The following is a 19,910-nucleotide window of genomic DNA, read 5'->3' as shown; positions in this document are numbered from 1 at the left end:
CTAGCACGCAGTGCTAGACCCTCAGGAGGGAGGACGTCCTCTGAGGAGAACCTTGTCCATGCCAGGGATACCATCTACACTACACAGGGCAGCATACCTGAGCTAGATACTGACCCCAGTAGGATAAAGCTGCAGTTCAGTACATATCCTACTGTAACGCACAGCTATCCTGGAAAGTCTTGGAAAGTCTGCTCAACCCAGGGCCTCGTGCTACCCTAGCAGGACAGGTAACCTGACACTATAGGTTAGAGTACACTGCAATCTTTGAAAGGCCCCTCAAGACGTTCCTCTGCTCTACCTTGCTGTCCTAACTGTTCTTACTACCTTCTGCCTGCAACTGCAGTTACCGAAAGTGTACTTTCTTGTATTGCACTTAGGCTCCTACAAGTAAAACAAGTTTACCTGGTTACCTGGTTTACCTGCTACCAGATTTTGCCCGTTGTCATACAGCTGGAACCCATTGCACTCATCAGTGATCAGTGGTGACCCCAGACAGGAGAGATGGAGGAGATGTGCCCTAATGAGATGCTCCTCTACAAGAGTGGTGGCAGCTAAAGGTTCAACAGGCGACGTGAAGTTAAAGGGGTTATCCAGCGCTACAAAAACATGGCCACTTTTCCCCCTCTCTTGTCTCCAGATTGGGTGGGGTTTCAAACTCAGTTCCATTGAAATAAATGGAGCTTAATTGCAAACCACACCTGAACTAGAGACAAGAGAGAGGGGGAAAAGTGGCCATGTTTTTGTAGCGCTGGATAACCCCTTTAAGAGGCTGGAGCTGTTGCTGGTGCCCCTGAGCATGCTCACATTGGATCTGTTCCAAACAGCTAGCTCAGTAATGGATTTCATGTTCTAGGAAAAGTGCATCTGACTCAGTGCCGGGGATTAACAATGTGGGGGGTGTGAGGCTTCCGGCAGTGACGAGCCAGGAGGGGAGCCTCTTCTACAGTGCCTAGAGCATGGTGGCTGTGATAAGACTACTTACAGTATGACATATGGAGGCTGATCACCTGTTACAGGTTGTGAGTGCACTGTAATTGCAGGTGATATTGGCTCATGTATATTATATAGGGACACTTCATTAGCTGTCACTACACCATCACACGTATCAGGGACAGAATCTTTAAATCACATTATTTTATTGCTTCTCTATGAATATGTGTGGTGTCCTACCACGGATGTAACGGTTATATACACCTCTCGCAAAAGTCTGTACTTATTGTACTTAAGTGGTGATGAAAGTAGCACTAAAGTTTCACCACTAGATGTCGCTATATTGTGTATGTGTATTTGGAAGCTGCACAGCTGAAGAATGTAAAGGGTTATTGTTTCTTCGTGTGTCACCTGAATCTGCAGACCAGTAGACTGTTTTTCTTCTCTCCTATAAACTCTCTCTTTATTTCTTCTGTTGCTCTCTTCAACCACTTACAGAGCACGTTAGTTACGCTAGGAGGTAGGTCACATGGGTGGAGGAGGTGCAAAGGTTTTTCGTGTTAGGTATTGTGGAGGAAGGACGCAAGCTAGACAGCTCTCCACAGTGGTCCTATCTGGGCCCTGGCCCTCTGCCAGGTCCCTGTACCCTCAAAGTTCAGTCTTAGCTAGAACCTTGTATGGGAAGGACAGACAGTACTCAGTTCTTCTCAGTAACGCTACACAGCACTATGCACTGTTAAAACCTCTTAGGAGAGGACAAGCCAGAGATTACCTCAACTCACGCCAAGGACAAGGAGAATTAACAGAGCAGGACAGTATGCACGAAAGCCAAAGAGCCAGGAACTGATCCGGATAGAGCACACACCGCAACCTTGGGACACTTCCCCGGTTCCGATAGCCTGGGAGGGTCACTACACCACTCTGGCCATCCTTGATCACTCTAACCCAAGGGACCCAGTAGCAACCCGGAAGGACACTGACCACAGGGGAGAAGGGTACAACCGGCCTTTAAAACTAAAAGCAGGCGTGCCATCACCCCTGTGTGCCCACCCGACACTGGCGTCACAAAATATCACCCCAAGGTCCGGCTGTATCTCGGCCATCCACCACCAGAGTGGCGTCACACCTCACCACCTAGGAAGTGACCGGCCGATCCTACGACACAACATCTCCAGGGGTCACCACATATGCAATCGATTATATGTAATTGTGGATATTGAGTATATCACTTTTCCCTATAACTAAGAGGCATAAAACTGCCTGAGGACGGCGATACGCTAAAGGCGAAGCATCGCAAATAACCTCCGTGTATATTCTGTCTTCTCTATATATCTCTATGTATACAGAATATTTATGTGACTATATATCTCTATGTATACAGTATACTGTATATGTGACTATATATCTCTGTATACAGTGTATATGTGACTATATATCTATGTATACAGTGTATATGTGACTATATATATCTATGTATACAGTGTATATGTGACTATATATCCCTATGTATACAGTATATATGTGACTATATATCTATGTATACAGTGTATATGTGACTATATATCTATGTATACAGTATATATGTGACTATATATCCCTATGTATACAGTATATGTGTGACTATATATCTATGTATACAGAATATATATGTGACTATATATCTCTATGTATACAGTATATATGTGACTATATATCTCTGTATACAGTATACTGTATATGTGACTATATATCTCTGTATACAGTGTATATGTGACTATATATCTATGTATACAGTATATATGTGACTATATATCACTATGTATACAGTATATATGTGACTATATATCTATGTATACAGCATATATGTGACTATATATCCCTATATATACAGTATATATGTGACTATATATCCCTATGTATACAGTATATATGTGACTATATATCTATGTATACAGTATATATGTGACTATATATCCCTATGTATACAGTATATATGTGACTATATATCTATGTATACAGTATATATGTGACTATATATCTATGTATACAGAATATATATGTGACTATATATCTCTATGTATACAGTATATATGTGACTATATATCTCTGTATACAGTATACTGTATATGTGACTATATATCTCTGTATAGAGTGTATATGTGACTATATATCTATGTATACAGTATATATGTGACTATATATCACTATGTATACAGTATATATGTGACTATATATCTATGTATACAGCATATATGTGACTATATATCCCTATATATACAGTATATATGTGACTATATATCCCTATGTATACAGTATATATGTGATTATATATCTATGTATACAGTATATATGTGACTATATATCCCTATGTATACAGTATATATGTGACTATATATCTATGTATACAGTATATATGTGACTATATATCTCTATGTATACAGTATATATGTGACTATGCAGTGTCCCAGAACATGCAGACTACTACTCCTATTATGGCCATTTCTCTTGCTGTGTCAATGCCTGTTCTGGTAAGTGTTTGCACTGCAACTGCTGCTGGTTTTCCCCTAGTATTCTCTGGTCATGTGCATTCTCATGTGTATTCTCATGTGTTCCTGTGTATTACAGTGTACAGTGGTATGCAAGGCTGTTGATCACGTGACCTGTAACCATGGTTCCTCCAATGGCCGACTAGCTCTGGCCAGGAGCAACCATGTGACCTCCCACTTCCTGCTGACAAGTTAGTCTTCCCCCCTGCTTCCAAGCAAGGAGGTTGTGTGGTTCTATCCTCTCCCACAGAAGAGTGACTGAGTCTGCTGCTATATTCAAGTCTTCGGCTGTTTCTGCCTGCTCAAGTGACCGGATTCTTCTCTCTCATCTGGGTGTCATTCCGTTATCTCTCCTTATCGCTGCAAGGATTCACAGCAAGTATTATTCTCAAGCTAATCCACCCAGCAACGCTATTTCTCTCATACTCCTACTCCCATCATCCGGCACGTATTCTCACAGCCTATGCAGCACCACTCCTGCTTTATTTGTCAAAGCCTGCTATATACCCGGTTGCATCCGGACAGAACTGTTGCTACTAGTTACCTTATCTATAATAAAACCGCTGTTACTGAACCCTGGCATTGGTGTCCACTAACTGGTGCCCTGACTAAGTGCAGCGAAGAATCGCATGCCCATCATCACCCGCAGATTCCTCAGACCGGCCCTACAGCTGTGCTGCCCTCAGGCCTATACCGTGACAAGTATAACCCCTGCAGCTGCCCCGGTCATTGCCCGCTCATAACACCAGCGCTGCGGAAGTGGCCCCCAGGGGCCAGGGCATCGCATTTTTGGCGTCACGAACAGGATACACACGCCACGCGGTGTGCAAGATTTACATTTTATTATCTGCAGAGACTGTGTCCGAATCATCATGGGCGTAATTGAAGTGCCCCAGGCCCTAAACTGTATCCAAGATGGCCGCTGCTTCCTCTTATTCCTTGCTACGCCATACTCTGGGCCAGAAGGGGTTAACAGCCATGCTGCCAAAGCGCGGGAATCGCCCGGCGCCATAGATTGTGCTGCTGCCTCCCCTGATTGGCTATCTCAGGCCGCTGATGTCACAGTTGCTGGGCAGATTGGGGAGTCGAGCTTTCTGCCCTCTCGCTCCTCCTCCTTCCTCCTCAAAGACACGCTGGAGCGTGACAAGATGGCGGCCCCCGAGAAACGTTTGCCTGCAGCCGCAGTACCAGAGCTGCCGGAGAGCAATCCTGCCTGCCTGCTAGCACCGCTCCCATCCTACAGCGACACCAGCTGGGCCGCTGCCCCGTCGGACGACGGAAGTCTTCGCCGGGCCTTCATCCCGCCCTCTGCTGATCAGAATGAGGGGCCCATACCTGAGACCAGCATTTCTCCGGGACCCGGTCACTCCAGCACCGCTGACCTCGCTTCTTGTACCGGAGGGTCCTCATCACCGGACAGCGAACAGATTGTAAGTGGACCGACTCTGTTGTCCTCAGTCCCTGGCCCTAAAGGGGAGAACTCTGCTAAGGCCTTCATATCCCCGGGTCTGTGGCAACCTCCAGGGCGTGATTCGCCGCCCCTGCCGCAATGGATGCTCGGGCCGGGGCCTAAGATTATGCAGCTGATCGAGGACATTCAGCAGGCCCTCGCTGCCCTGTCGCCTGCCACTACAGCTGCCACCGATATGCCTAGCGCTACTCCTGCAGCTTCCACTACAGCGGGCCCGTCTACTACCGCAGTCCCCTCTACTGCCCCCACTGCCGTGGCTAAAGCTGCGACCACCACCACTACCTACCATGTGGCCCCTACTGTCTCTCCTGTGACCACCGTGACCCCTAGCCTCGTGGTCACCACCGCAGCAGATGAGGCTCCTGCTCCGGCTTCCTCCCGGTATTACCCCTGGGAGAAGAAGAGGGGTGCCATTTGGGGTCCTCCAGGACACCTCTATTAGGTGTTCTCTTCAAAGGCTGAGTTCTATGACTGTGTTTTTTTTTTTGTGTGCTGTTCCACCATTTAGTTCCTGCAACGTTCAAGGTTCGTGCCTGGTCCTCCTGACCAAGTTCCCTGTACTAACCAGCCATGAGCTGATGGACACTTACAATAACAAAAGGTTCTCTAGTGCCTGTCCCAGAGCCTTTTACATGGACGATGGCTAACTGCCTAAAAGAGACTCTACCTAACAGAGACACTTAACCCATTCCTTCCTAATGCACTTTCCTGTGATTGTGTGTTCCACACAGGGTATTATTGCACTTATTTCATTATTGCACTTATTGTACTATTGTATTCCAGTGTTATCCAAGTCTTTGTATTTCCTCCTCTGAGTAAGCACAAGGTTACATAGATTGCCTCAGAGTAGAGTGCCTCTTTTGTAAAACAGTATATTTTCCAGTGTCTAAGACAGATAGCTCCTCCTCTGAGTAAGAGAAGTAAGTCCATATATACCTCAGAGAAAGTCCAGTTTATGTAGGAGTGTATTTTCTCATCCAGTCTCAGTATTGTGTATTATTATCTCTATAGCTGGAAAGATTTAGTTGAGCCAGTTTGTATTCAGATTTTCCTCAGATTTGTATTCAGATTTTTCTCAGATTTTCATTCAGATTTTTCTCAGATTTTCATTCAGATTCATGTGAGCCAGTTCTCCTCAAGACCTCGCAGTATTTGTTGTCTGTTGTGTTTCCTTTCCTTTTGTTTCCAGTATTTGTTCGCCTCTGTCTTGTCCCAACACAGTAGTTATCACACATAGTCATACCTAACCTTCACACTGGTCCATACATATTGCACCTTGGATATCTTTTCGTGTGTTTGGCCTGTGGAGTGCTTGTGTGTGTGATTGAGTGGTATGAAAGGGAGCTCCCCATGTATGTTTGCTTTTATTATTTTGTTCTTTTCTCTTCCAGGTATCCAAGATACTACTCAGACACGCCAAGGTAGTACACAGGTCTTCACAGTTCTCTTTTCCAGTAGGGTAACACATTTAACAGAAAACCTACTGTCTAACTGGCTGGAATATTGAGGGTCACCCGCCAGCAGTTAAGTTGTCCTGGCTTACACGTCAGATGGTTCACGCACTAGCTACCTGGTCGCCAGAGTACGTTAGGCACCCCTAGGTGAAGTCCTGCCACTAGGGTTTCTCATTTTCTCTCTTCTCACCTGTGCCTTGGGCGTGGGAAACACACACCTCATCACACTCACTCTCATCATTCATTCCTGTTGTTTGATTGTCCAGTCTATTCATGTTTGCTGCCTTCTAGATTCGCCGAGGTCGGCTCAAATTTGCTAGGGAGGTATGCAGTGTCCCAGAACATGCAGACTACTACTCCTATTATGGCCATTTCTCTTGCTGTGTCAATGCCTGTTCTGGTAAGTGTTTGCACTGCAACTGCTGCTGGTTTTCCCCTAGTATTCTCTGGTCATGTGCATTCTCATGTGTATTCTCATGTGTTCCTGTGTATTACAGTGTACAGTGGTATGCAAGGCTGTTGATCACGTGACCTGTAACCATGGTTCCTCCAATGGCCGACTAGCTCTGGCCAGGAGCAACCATGTGACCTCCCACTTCCTGCTGACAAGTTAGTCTTCCCCCCTGCTTCCAAGCAAGGAGGTTGTGTGGTTCTATCCTCTCCCACAGAAGAGTGACTAAGTCTGCTGCTATATACCAGTCTTCGGCTGTTTCTGCCTGCTCAAGTGACCGGATTCTTCTCTCTCATCTGGGTGTCATTCCGTTATCTCTCCTTATCGCTGCAAGGATTCACAGCAAGTATTATTCTCAAGCTAATCCACCCAGCAACGCTATTTCTCTCATACTCCTACTCCCATCATCCGGCACGTATTCTCACAGCCTATGCAGCACCACTCCTGCCTTATTTGTCAGAGCCTGCTATATACCCGGTTGCATCCGGACAGAACTGTTGCTACTAGTTACCTTATCTATAATAAAACCGCTGTTACTGAACCCTGGCATTGGTGTCCACTAACTGGTGCCCTGACTAGGTGCAGCGAAGAATCGCATGCCCATCATCACCCGCAGATTCCTCAGACCGGCCCTACAGCTGTGCTGCCCTCAGGCCTATACCGTGACAAGTATAACCCCTGCAGCTGCCCCGGTCATTGCCCGCTCATAACACCAGCGCTGCGGAAGTGGCCCCCAGGGGCCAGGGCATCGCAACTATATATCTATGTATACAGTATATATGTGACTATATATCCCTATGTATACAGTATATATGTGACTATATATCCCTATGTATACAGTATATATGTGACTATATATCTATGTATACAGTATATATGTGACTATATATCTCTATGTATACAGTATATATGTGACTATATATCCCTATGTACACAGTATATATGTGACTATATATCCCTATGTACACAGTATATATGTGACTATATATCCCTATGTATACAGTATATATGTGACTATATATCCCTATGTATACAGTATATATGTGACTATATATCCCTATGTATACAGTATATATGTGACTATATATCTATGTATACAGTATATATGTGACTATATATCCCTATGTATACAGTATATATGTGACTATATATCTCTATGTATACAGTATATATGTGACTATATATCCCTATGTATACAGTATATATGTGACTATATATCCCTATGTATACAGTATATATGTGACTATATATCCCTATGTATACAGTATATATGTGACTATATATCCCTATGTATACAGTATATATGTGACTATATATCTCTATGTATACAGTACATATGTGACTATATATCCCTATGTATACAGTATATATGTGACTATATATCTATGTATACAGTACAGGTAGAGTAGGATTGTTCTATGCTGCAGTATATACGGTATAGTAACGTCTGACCTCTGCGTATGTGATGGGTATGGAGGACACAGGATATAAGGTGAGTGTGCAGGGGCGGATTAACTTTACCATAGGCCCCGGGCTGTTCACCAGGCCTGACCCCCCCCCCCCTCACCCACTGTAACTATGGCAACACTAGCCTGGCGTTCATAGTACAGGACAGATAATATCATGATGACCTGACTTGTGCAAAATTGCAGTAAAAAAGCAGTATTTTTTTAGCAAATCCTGGCAGGACTGTAGCCCAGAGACAAGACACCACTAAAGTATAAGTCTGTTTGGGGGGCCATGGCCCCCCAGGAGCACAGAGCACAGGGCCCGGACTACCGCCCAAAACGGACCTATTATAATCTATATCATAAAAATCAAAGTCTGTCTGTCTGTCTGTCTGTCCTCTATAGACTTCCAAACGCCTGAATCGTTTGACCCCAAATTTGGCCCACAGATATATTGGGTGCCCGGGAAGGTTATTGCGAAGGTCCTGTCCCCGTCAGATGTACAGGAGGGGAGGGGGAGGGGAAAGAGAGGAGCCCCATAGAGATGAATGGGAAAATCTCCTCACTGCACACACAGGTGATATAATTAGCTGCAGCAGACACGGCAGTTGGAGCCTTAGCAACCAATAGGATTACTGCTTTCATTTTCACAGGGAGCAATGGTTACTAGGGAAGCTGCCTCACAACATCCACAGTAATAACTGGTAGACCCCCTACTCCATCTATACAGTACATGTATACAGGACCCCCTACTCCATCTATACAGTACATGTATATACAGGACCCTCTACTCCATCCATACAGTACATGTATATACAGGACCCCCTACTCCATCTATACAGTACATGTATATACAGGACCCCCTACTCCATCTATACAGTACATGTATATACAGGACCCTCTACTCCATCCATACAGTACATGTATATACAGGACCCCCTACTCCATCTATACAGTACATGTATATACAGGACCCCCTACTCCATCTATACAGTACATGTATACAGGACCCCGTACTCCATCTATACAATATACGTGTATACAGGGTCCCCTACTCCATCTATACAGTACATGTATATACAGGACCCTCTACTCCATCTATACAGTACATGTATATACAGGACCCTCTACTCCATCTATACAGTACATGTATACAGGACCTCCTACTCCATCTATACAGTACATGTATACAGGACCCCCTACTCCATCTATACAGTACATGTATATACAGGACCCCCTACTCCATCCATACAGTACATGTATATACAGGGCCCCCTACTCCATCTATACAGTACATGTATACAGGATCCCCTACTGCATCTATACAGTACAGGTATACAGGACCCCCTACTCCATCTATACAGTACAAGTATATACAGGACCCCCTACTCCATCTATACAGTACATGTATATACAGGACCCCCTACTCCATCTATACAGTACAGGTATATACAGGGCCCCCTACTCCATCTATACAGTACATGTATATACAGGACCCCCTACTCCATCTATACAGTACATGTATATACAGGACCCCCTACTCCATCTATACAGTACAGGTATATACAGGGCCCCCTACTCCATCTATACAGTACATGTATATACAGGACCCCCTACTCCATCTATACAGTACATGTATATACAGGACCCCCTACTCCATCTATACAGTACATGTATATACAGGACCCCCTACTCCATCTATACAGTACATGTATATACAGGACCCCCTACTCCATCTATACAGTACATATATATACAGGACCCCCTACTCCATCTATACAGTACATGTATACAGGACCCCCTACTCCATCTATACAGTACATGTATATACAGGACCCCCTACTCCATCTATACAGTACATGTATATACAGGATCCCCTACTCCATCTATACAGTACATGTATATACAGGACCCCCTACTCCAGTGATTTTTAACCAGTGTGCCGCGGCACACTAGTGTGCCGCAACACATGGTCGGGTGTGCTGCGGGGAAAGTTCCCCAAACTATGGTGCCCCTGTGAAACAGGAGAAAACAATGGGGGAGAGAAACCTGGGGATAAGGGAAAAACAGGGGAGAGAAGCAGGGGGGAGAGAAACATGGGGATGGGGGAGAGAAACCGGAGAGAAGTTTGGTGGAGAGAAGCACAGGAGAGAAGCATGGGGGAGAAGTATGGTGGAGAGAAGCACAGGAGAGAAGCAAGGGGAAGTATGGTGGAGAGAAGCACAGGGGGGAGAAGAAAACAGGCCCAGGTTTCACACTGAGTGAGTATAAATACATTTAGAATCTATATTATTAACTATATGTATAATATGTCCTGTTTTAGTGTCATTTTGTGCCATTTTGGTTGGTGGTGTGCCCCGGGATTTTTTAAGTATAAAAAGTGTGCCGCGGCTCAAAAAAGGTTGAAAATCACTGCCCTACTCCATCTATACAGTACATGTATACAGGACCCCCTACTAAATCCATACAGTACATGTATATACAGGGCACAACAGGTATACCAAACTGTGACTGGGTAACACTGCTACATCAGACCTGACCAATACCGCCATACTGTGACTGGATAACACCTCCATACCAGACCTGACCAATACCGCCATACTGTGACTGGGTAACACCGCCACACCAGACCTGACCAATACCGCCATACTGTGACTGGATAACACTGCCACACCAGACCTGACCAATACCGCCATACTGTGACTGGATAACACTGCCACACCAGACCTGACCAATACCGCCATAATGTGACTGGATAACACTGCCACACCAGACCTGACCAATACCACCATACTGTGACTGGATAACACTGTCATACCAGACCTGACCAATACCGCCATAATGTGACTGGATAACACTGTCATACCAGACCTGACCAATACCGCCATACTGTGACTGGATAACACTGTCATATAAGACCTGACCAATACCGCCATACTGTGAATGGATAACACCACCACACCAGACCTGACCAATACCGCTATACTGTGCTGGATAACACTGTCATACCAGACCTGACCAATACCGCCATACTGTGACTGGATAACACTGCCACACCAGACCTGACCAATAGGGCCATACTGTGACTGGATAACACTGCCACACCAGACCTGACGAATACCGCCATACTGTGACTGGATAACACTGTCATACCAGACCTGACCAATACCGCCATACTGTGACTGGATAACACTGTCATATAAGACCTGACCAATACCGCCATACTGTGACTGGATAACACTGCCACACCAGACCTGACCAATACCGCCATACTGTGACTGGATAACACTGTCATACCAGACCTGACCAATACCGCCATACTGTGACTGGATAACACTGTCATATAAGACCTGACCAATACCGCCATACTCTGAATGGATAACACCACCACACCAGACATGACCAATACCGCTATACTGTGCTGGATAACACTGTCATACCAGACCTGACCAATACCGCCATACTGTGACTGGATAACACTGCGACACCAGACCTGACCAATACCGCCATACTGTGACTGGATAACACTGCCACACCAGACCTGACCAATACTGCCATACTGTGACTGGATAACACTGTCATACCAGACCTGACCAATACCGCCATACTGTGACTGGATAACACTGCCATACCAGACCTGACCAATACCGCCATACTGTGACTGGATAACACTGCCATACCAGACCTGACCAATAACGCCATACTGTGACTGGATAACACTGCCATACCAGACCTGACCAATACCGGCAAACTGTGACTGGGTAACACCGCCACACCAGTCCTGACCAATACCACCATACTGTGACTGGATAACACCATCATATCAAACCTGACCAATACTGCCATACTGTGACTGGATAACACCGCTATACCAGACCTGACCAATACCACCATACCGTGACTGGATAACACCGCCACACCAGACCTGACCAATACCACCATACTGTGACTGGATAACACCCCCATACCAGACATGACCAATACCGACACACTGTGACTGAATAACACTGCCATAAGGGTAAATACAACCCTGCAGGTATACAGGACACTACAGGTATACAGGACCCCAAAACTATACACTACAAGTGCACGGGACCTCCACAAAACTATATACTACAGGTATACAGGACCCCAAACTTTACACTACAGGTATACAGGACCCCAAAACTATATACTACAGGTATACAGGACCTCCACCGACTATATACTTCAGGTATACAGGACCTCCACCAACTATATACTACAGGTATACAGGACCCCAAACTATACACTACAGGTCTACAGGACCCCAAAACTATACACTACAGGTATACAGGAACTCCACCAACTATATACTACAGGTATATAGGACCCCAAACTGTACACTACAGGTATACAGGACCTCAAAACCATACACTACAGGTATACAGGACCTACACCAACTCTATAATACAGGTATACAGCACCTTCACCAACTCTATACTACAAGTATACAGGACCCCAAATATACTACAGGTATACAGGAACTCCACCAGCTATATACTACAGGTATATAGCACCCCAAACTATACACTACAGGTATACAGGACCTCCACCAACTCTATACTATAGTTATACAGGACCCTCAAACTATTTACTACAGGTATACAGGACCCCTGAACTATATACTACAGGTATACAAGACCTCCACCAATTATACACTACAGGTATCCAGGACCCTCAAACTATAAACTACAGGTATACAAGACCTCCACCAACTATACATTACAGGTATACAGCACCAACTATATACTACAGGTATACAGGACCCCCAAACTATACAGTATAGGTATACAGGACCTTCACCAACTGTACACTGCAGGTATACAGGACCTCCCTCAACTATACACTATAGTTATACAGCCCCCCCAACTATGCACTACAGATATGCGAGACCCCTAAAAACTATACATTGTGGGTATACAGAACCCCTCCAACTATGCACTACAGGTATACACTAATTCCACTGATTAACTCAGATGAAACAATACCTTTAGCTTGGCCTCCTGGGCACCTTAGAACAAATCTAATTAACACACTGACACTTTATACCCGGGCAGCGCCGGGTACATTTTCTAGTATATATATATATATATATATATATATATATATATACACATACACACACACACAGTCTGGGTCTCACCTCCCTCTGTAGCTCATGTCGCCTCCGTCTTCTTTCTGATGTTGGTTTTTTGTTGCTGGATGTTTTCTTTTTTGCTCCTTCCTTTCTCTCTGTCTTTCTCTCTGTCTCTCTCTCTCTGTCTCTCTCTCTCTCTTTGTGTTTCTCTCTCTCTGTCTGTCTCTCTGTTTATCTATCTCTCTCAGTCTCTCTCTCTGCCTCTGTCCGTCTCTGTCTGTCTCTTTCTCTCTATCTCACCATCTCTCTCTCTCTCTGTCTCTGTCTGTCTATCTCTCTCTCTCTGTCTCTTTGGTTTCCTGTAAGTCAGCCTCACACCCCCCTCCTCCCCTCTGTGTCTCTCTCTGTCTCTCCGTCTGTCTCGCTGTCTCTGTCTCGCTGTCTCTGTCTCTCCGTCTGTCTCTATCTCTGTCGCTGTGTTTCTCTCCCTGTCTCTCTCTCTGGTTTCCTGTAAATCACTCTCACCCTCCTCCTCCCTCTGGACATTTTTTTACTTTCACTTTTCCTTTAGGTCGCAGCATTGTGTGTGAGGGAGAGCTGACTGCACCAGCAATACCTCTCCAGGTAACCGCAGGGGCCACACTGTATGGAGGGGCCACAGTGTATACAGGGGCCACAGTGTATAGAGGGTCCACAGTGTATGGAGGGGCCACAGTGTATGGAGGGGCCACAGTGTATAGAGGGGCCACAGTGTATGGAGGGGCCACAGTATATGGAGGGGCCACAGTATGGAGGGGCCACAGTATACAGAGGGGCCACAGTGTATACAGGGACCACAGTGTATGGAGGGGCCACAGTATACAGGGGCCACAGTATACAGAGGGGCCACAGTGTATAGAGGGGCCAGAGTGTGCGGAGGGGCCACAGTATGCAGAGGGACTACAGTGTATGGAGGGGCCACAGTATGCAGAGGGACTACAGTGTATGGAGGGGCCACAGTATACACCTATTGGCCAGTCACCACAGATCTCACAATGTCGGCATCTGGTGACGCTGGATCTGGTGACACTACATAGAACAGGAACAAAGGTAATAGTCATAGCGGTGACGGGTGTTGCTATCAGTGTCAGTATAGTAGTAGTAATGGGACCCGGGAGTAATATCACTGTGTCCCGTTATCCAGATGGGAGTGATAGTGGGAGTTGTAGTAGTGTCAGGGGCGGCTGACGTACAGGGAATAGAGATCACAGGATTACTGCTCACACCCAGATGAGTAAGAGGGTAATGGGATTTATTCCCTCTCTGGTCCCATATTGTATCTGATCCGTATCTTATAATACATTGCGTCTGTTTCATCTTTATTTTATTTTTTATTACATTTTTATTACAGTTTTTTGGTGTTGCTGAAATACAAATGGAGAAATAAAAACCAACATAAAACTATATAAAAATGGAACACGCATTCATCAATTCTGCCCATCGACTTCTATTTTCTAACAATGATAACCATACAAGTCTATGATGAATATTGTAAGACACGCCCATCTATAAAAACACCCATATAGTCTGTCCACATAAAGGTGCTGGGAAAAAAATACAAATCCAAAAAAATGTGAAGGTGCCCTTACTGGGGATACTGGTTTTATTTATACGAGTGGTAAGAGGAGGAGGAAGAGGAGGAGGAGGACGAGGAGGAGCTGTTTAAGTATTATAACTAATTAATAAGTTTTATAATAATCATTATTGGGGATTTTATGTGTTTTTTCTTTATTTATTTGTATGTTTTATTTACTGTTGTGCTTTATTTTACTGTCCCACCATGGGGACCATCTGATCGCCTGATTACTGCTGATCTGCATTGTTCTGTGCAATCTGTAAAATAGGCAAAGCACCAAGCTCAGCCTTACGGAGCCTTCACACAGAGAGATTTATCTGACAGATCATTGAAGCCAAAGCCAGGAACAGACTATTAACAGAGAACAGGTCATAAAGGTAAGACTGAGATTTCTCCTCTTTCCAGACCCATTCCTGGCTTTGGCTTAAAAAATCTGTCAGATAAACCTCTGTGTAAAGGCACGCTTACAGGCTGTGCGATCGCTTCCGTACAGCCCTGATGGGAAAAGAGGGAAGTTTCTCCCTCTATTGTTCACTATAGGCGCTGTGATCGGCCTGATCGCAGCACCTATAGGGTTAACTGCCGCAATCTGTGCTCGACACGATGTGTTGAGTGCCCAGCTATCACCGATAGCCGAGACCTGCCGCGGAATGGCACGGGTGCAGCTCCTGTGCCCGTTTCATCCCAGGACGTAACTGTACATCTTTGAGCGGTAACTCGCCGCAAAAAAGGACGTACAGTTACGTGATTAGTCGTGAACAGGTTATTATTATTATTATTATTATTATTATCATTATTATTATGACGTTAGGGGTTATTCTGGTCATGTAAATTACAACATAGCTCCACAATTTCCTCTTCTCTTTGACCTGGAGTAACACAATATTCTCCTCTTGTGTGAGGGACGTGGAGCACAAGGTTGAGCTGTGACAAATCATTGGGTGGAGTAATGAAGCTGGTGACGTCCTGTAAGTACAGGGGGTCCAGGATATTTTCCAAGGGTCACATTACCAGATGTCATGGAGGTAAGATGAAGCAGAACCATCTGGGACTGAACCTCTTCTCTTGTCCTCTCCATCAGTTTCCAATATGAAACCAGATAAGCTTGATGTGACGGTGACTTCCCGGGCAGCAGAGTGCAACGCTCTATGGATGATCAACCACCTGAGGTCCCAAACATATCGAGATCTACTGGGCAGAGTCACCTACCTGCCTATAACCAACAGCAACCAAGCGGAATGGAGATCTGAGATGGAGAAACATTCCTTCTCCATCCTTTACCACACCAAAAACCAGGGGCGGATAAACCTCACGGACGTCACCGACTCCTTGTATGACCTCGAGCTCCGGGAACTTTCCGAGACGTTGGGTAAAGTGTAATGTTTAGGCTCTTCTATGTGGGCTAAATATTGCAGGGGAAAATAAGTGTTTTTAGAATCTTCATAATCCTATCTGCAGGTCTGAAAATTGTGTAAATTGTGTAAACGGGGGATGGGCGTCGAACAGCATGTAGTGACACGCTTTACAACAAGACTCATGGACATAGACGACAGTAGACAGATGAATGTGAGACATGAGACAGATGAATACTGAGCGCGCTCTGTGACCTGTGAAGAGGTCAGTTCACAGGAAGCTGCTATTGTCTCCTCTATTCACTGGTGTCACATGACCCTGCAATGCTGTACAGATCACTTTACTGCAGCCTCCTCTTATCACCACAGACACAAACGCAAGTCTCAGCTTAGTTTTAGCCCCAGTGGTGAGAATGAGAACTGCAAGATATCAGGATTATTTTATAATATAGATAGAAAGATGGAAAATAAAATAAATATAAATATATATATATATATATATTTACCATAAAAATAGTCATTTTTTAATGACACATTCCCCTTAAAGGGGTTATCCAGCGCGACAAAAACATGGCCACTTTTCCCCCTCTCTTGTCTCCAGATTGGGTGGGGTTTCAAACTCGGTTCCATTGAAGTAAATGGAGCTTAATTGCAAACCACACCTGACCTGGAGACAAGAGAGGGGGAAAAGTGGCCATGTTTTTGTAGCGCTGGATAATCCCTTTAAGGGTGCCTTCACACACACCGGATCCGCAGTGGATCCGTTGCCAGTTCATCCCTATGACAATACATACTCTCAGCGGGATTGACATCCCACTGCGAGTTCGTAAGTTAAACACACACACACCCCACTTGCCGGCCGGAGCACCCCTTTGCTTCACAACTTAAGAAGGACACACAGGTGAGGTTGTAGCTCCTCCTCTTGAAACCTCGTCTCTATGAGGGTCTCCATCTTTGAAATCTCCTCTCAAGTGCATCAGGGATACAGTTGGGGAGGTTGAAACTTTACTTGTTTGAGCCTTTTTCCCTCTGTAATGGTCCCACTCCATCACATGGAGATACACGACCTCCCTACACATCTGTAACTTCCTCTGTATAGGAGATGGTTGTTTGTATTTAAGTAACTTACTCTTATTGAAGGACTGAGAGGCCTAAGATGGCCTAAGAGGAGCAGCTATTGGGGTGTGGGGTAGTAGTAACACCATAGCTATAACCACCCTGTAAATATTAGAGACACTCCTATGCCAACCCCAACTCTCTTTGATATTGTCCTGTGAAGGGCTCTGGGTAATGGTGGGACATCTTGTCTTCTAAGGCCGTGACAATGTGATGGTAGTTGTGGACGACTTGGTCAAGAGTGATGAGGAGACGAGGCAGCGGATTCTGGAGGGCCAGCCCAGCATCTCCCGATGGGCCTCACAGCTCCTGCTCTTTTCTGTGGATGAGAAGAACCCGATTCCCGCACACAAGCAGCAAGTCCTTCTCCAGACCTTCCAGAGAGGTAATAGAGACACTGATAGCTCCTCCATCCTCCGGTGGAACAATCTCCAGACTTTCCACTGTTTCTCACATCTAGAACCTTCACTATACTGATTCCATCCTGTTGGAAGATACAATTTCTCATGGGACGTTCCTGACTCTTCTCCGTCTCCTTCTCTTCCAGCTCATAAGAAACAAGAACAAGAGCAGCACAAAATATGGGTTGGTACCGTATACGGTGGAGGGAGAGATTCAGGGTATAGACAGGTAACCCAGAAGGTTATTGACCATCAGTAGGATGTTCATTATAAATTCATTGTATATGTATATGTTCATTGTATATATAGAAGGCCATGACAGGGGCATGAGTTGGGTAAAGAGACATCTGAGCCTAGGGGGCCCTATAGATGGGGACCCTTTGACCTCATGGCCCTAATATAGAAGTGGCCGGGCATTACATGGGTGCTTTGTACCATAACCCCTTTAACCTATAGCCTCCTATTACCGTAAAGGACTGTATAGAATTTTCCACAAGAATTTACTTTTGTATTACCAGATTTCACTTCCTTATGACCTACAGACATGAGTTCTCTGCATCTGCCTTTATTTAGAATAAGGGATAACGCTTGTCCCTGGACTGTGACCGGCTCTAAAACATCATAAATCAGTAAAAGAAAGTGCAGATTCTCTAGATAATCTGCTCCACATACAAATCCGGTCAAAAGCCGTAGTCAACTTTACTTGCCATCTAGCAGGGAAAGTTCCCCCATTGAGTGTTTTTCAGTCCAATGTCCATCAGATACCATCCAAAAGAATAGATGAGTTGGATTTTTTATGGTTCTTTGTCATCAGTATTGAGTGTTCTAGAACTTTCTGCTAATGATTAGAGTTGATCGAACCTCGGAAAATCCTAGGTTTGATCGAACTCGAACATTCACGGACCTTCCACATTAGATTCCCGATGCCTGCCTGGTCCGTGGGGAAGGAGGAGACAGCCCAAGGACCGCCTGGTAATAGGCTGAATCCGGTAAATACAGGCGGTCCCCGGGCACGCTCCTCCTTCCGCATGGAACAGGAGGACATCAGCAACCTAATGCGGAAGGTCCGGGAATGTTCGAGTTCGATCGAACCTAGGATTTTCCGAGTTTCGATTAACTCTACTAATGATGGGCTGTTGTGAGTTAAATGGAGTGTGTGCGAGCCAATATGGAGCCATGTGTCATTGGGGTTTCTGTCTACTGATGGCTCCTCTAAAAACCCTAACTATAAGTTGTTGTATTATTATCATATTTATACAGTATATAGGGCGGTATATAGGGATATATGGCGAGTAGATCTAATGATTCTAAATCTCATCTGATGTCACATAAAGAGCTCATTGAGTCCATGAATTGTCTACTGAGAGTAATTATCTGCATGTCTCTCAAAACAGAAGATAGTTGTCCTCGCGGCTGTTGGGTGTGTGACTTTGTTACTGGCCAGAAAATTGTACAGGAAGAAAAGAACCTTGTAGAGGTCGTGCATCGGGGGTCTCCACAACAGTCCATCTGCCAATGTGAATGGCAGCCATATTGTATTGTATTGTATGACTTATAAAAATTACTTCCTACAATCTCACCGTGTCATCTGGGTGCATAGATTATAAGAGTTTTATGAGTGGCTGAACGTTCTGAGGTCGTTTCATCACACCGGAGCTGCTATTGTGGATAAGTGACGCCTAGCACTAAAAATACTAAAACTGGGGCCTTGTGTCAATCATTGCTGCTGAGATGGTTGGGTCTATGAGGAGCAGGAGAGGATTCACTGGAGAAGAGCCATACAGGGACCGGTCAGGCTGTAGCCCCATCAGCCTCAGGATCTCTAGGATCAACCATTTCTGATAAGTTTTAGCTTTCATCTGCACCAGGAGGGGGTACGGCAATAGTTGTAAGAAACCAACAGAAATCAGCTCCGTAGAGTAATGGCAAGGTAGAGAGAAGAAGACCCCCAGTGGTGGTCTGTCAGGTATCATTAATAATGGCAAGGAAGAGAGAAGAAGACCCCCGGTGGTGGTCTGTTCGGTATCATTAATAATGGCAAGGTAGAGA

At 45.1% G+C, this 19,910-nt stretch overlaps 3 protein-coding genes across 7 annotated transcripts in view; 2 read left to right on the top strand and 1 right to left on the bottom strand.

Annotated features, from left to right (window-relative positions):
- The window catches only part of LOC138801667 (putative leucine-rich repeat-containing protein DDB_G0290503), a 31,527-nt gene extending 17,654 nt beyond the window's left edge, over nt 1-13,873 (bottom strand). For both annotated transcript variants that reach the window (XM_069984713.1, XM_069984714.1), the window contains exon 1: nt 13,444-13,873. In XM_069984713.1, the coding sequence (XP_069840814.1) occupies nt 13,444-13,460 (17 nt within the window). In that variant the 5' untranslated portion in view covers nt 13,461-13,873. The remainder of the gene's footprint in view (nt 1-13,443) is intronic.
- The window catches only part of LOC138801669 (mas-related G-protein coupled receptor member H-like), a 566,124-nt gene that overhangs the window by 331,522 nt on the left and 214,692 nt on the right, over nt 1-19,910 (top strand). The gene's annotated exons all lie outside the window — the stretch shown is intronic.
- LOC138801668 (uncharacterized) lies at nt 8,955-19,427 on the top strand. 4 transcript variants are annotated; one of them, XM_069984716.1, is made up of 6 exons: nt 8,955-8,973; nt 13,949-14,001; nt 16,074-16,361; nt 17,660-17,845; nt 18,008-18,090; nt 19,256-19,427. In XM_069984716.1, the coding sequence occupies exons 3-6, from the start codon at nt 16,082-16,084 to the stop codon at nt 19,334-19,336; spliced, it is 630 nt and encodes a 209-aa protein (XP_069840817.1). In that variant the 5' UTR covers nt 8,955-8,973; nt 13,949-14,001; nt 16,074-16,081; the 3' UTR covers nt 19,337-19,427. The 4 variants fall into 4 exon arrangements, with proteins under 4 accessions (XP_069840817.1, XP_069840818.1, XP_069840819.1 ...); XM_069984717.1 differs by having other exon boundaries at nt 8,960-8,983; XM_069984718.1 differs by lacking the exon at nt 8,955-8,973 and having other exon boundaries at nt 13,450-14,001; nt 18,008-18,045.

Source organism: Dendropsophus ebraccatus, chromosome 9 (assembly GCF_027789765.1).
Source record: "Dendropsophus ebraccatus isolate aDenEbr1 chromosome 9, aDenEbr1.pat, whole genome shotgun sequence".
NCBI lineage: Eukaryota > Metazoa > Chordata > Amphibia > Anura > Hylidae > Dendropsophus > Dendropsophus ebraccatus.
This window is presented reverse-complemented; position numbering and strand designations above follow the sequence as displayed.

Excerpts from the sequence above, each read along its gene's own strand:
- LOC138801668 (XM_069984716.1), top strand. The coding sequence starts at position 16,082 with ATGAAACCAGATAAGCTTGATGTGACGGTGACTTCCCGGGCAGCAGAG. Across the intron at positions 16,362-17,659 it reads GGAACTTTCCGAGACGTTGG|GCCGTGACAATGTGATGGTA; the intron begins GTAAAGTGTAAT and ends TTGTCTTCTAAG. Across the intron at positions 17,846-18,007 it reads TCTCCAGACCTTCCAGAGAG|CTCATAAGAAACAAGAACAA; the intron begins GTAATAGAGACA and ends CTTCTCTTCCAG.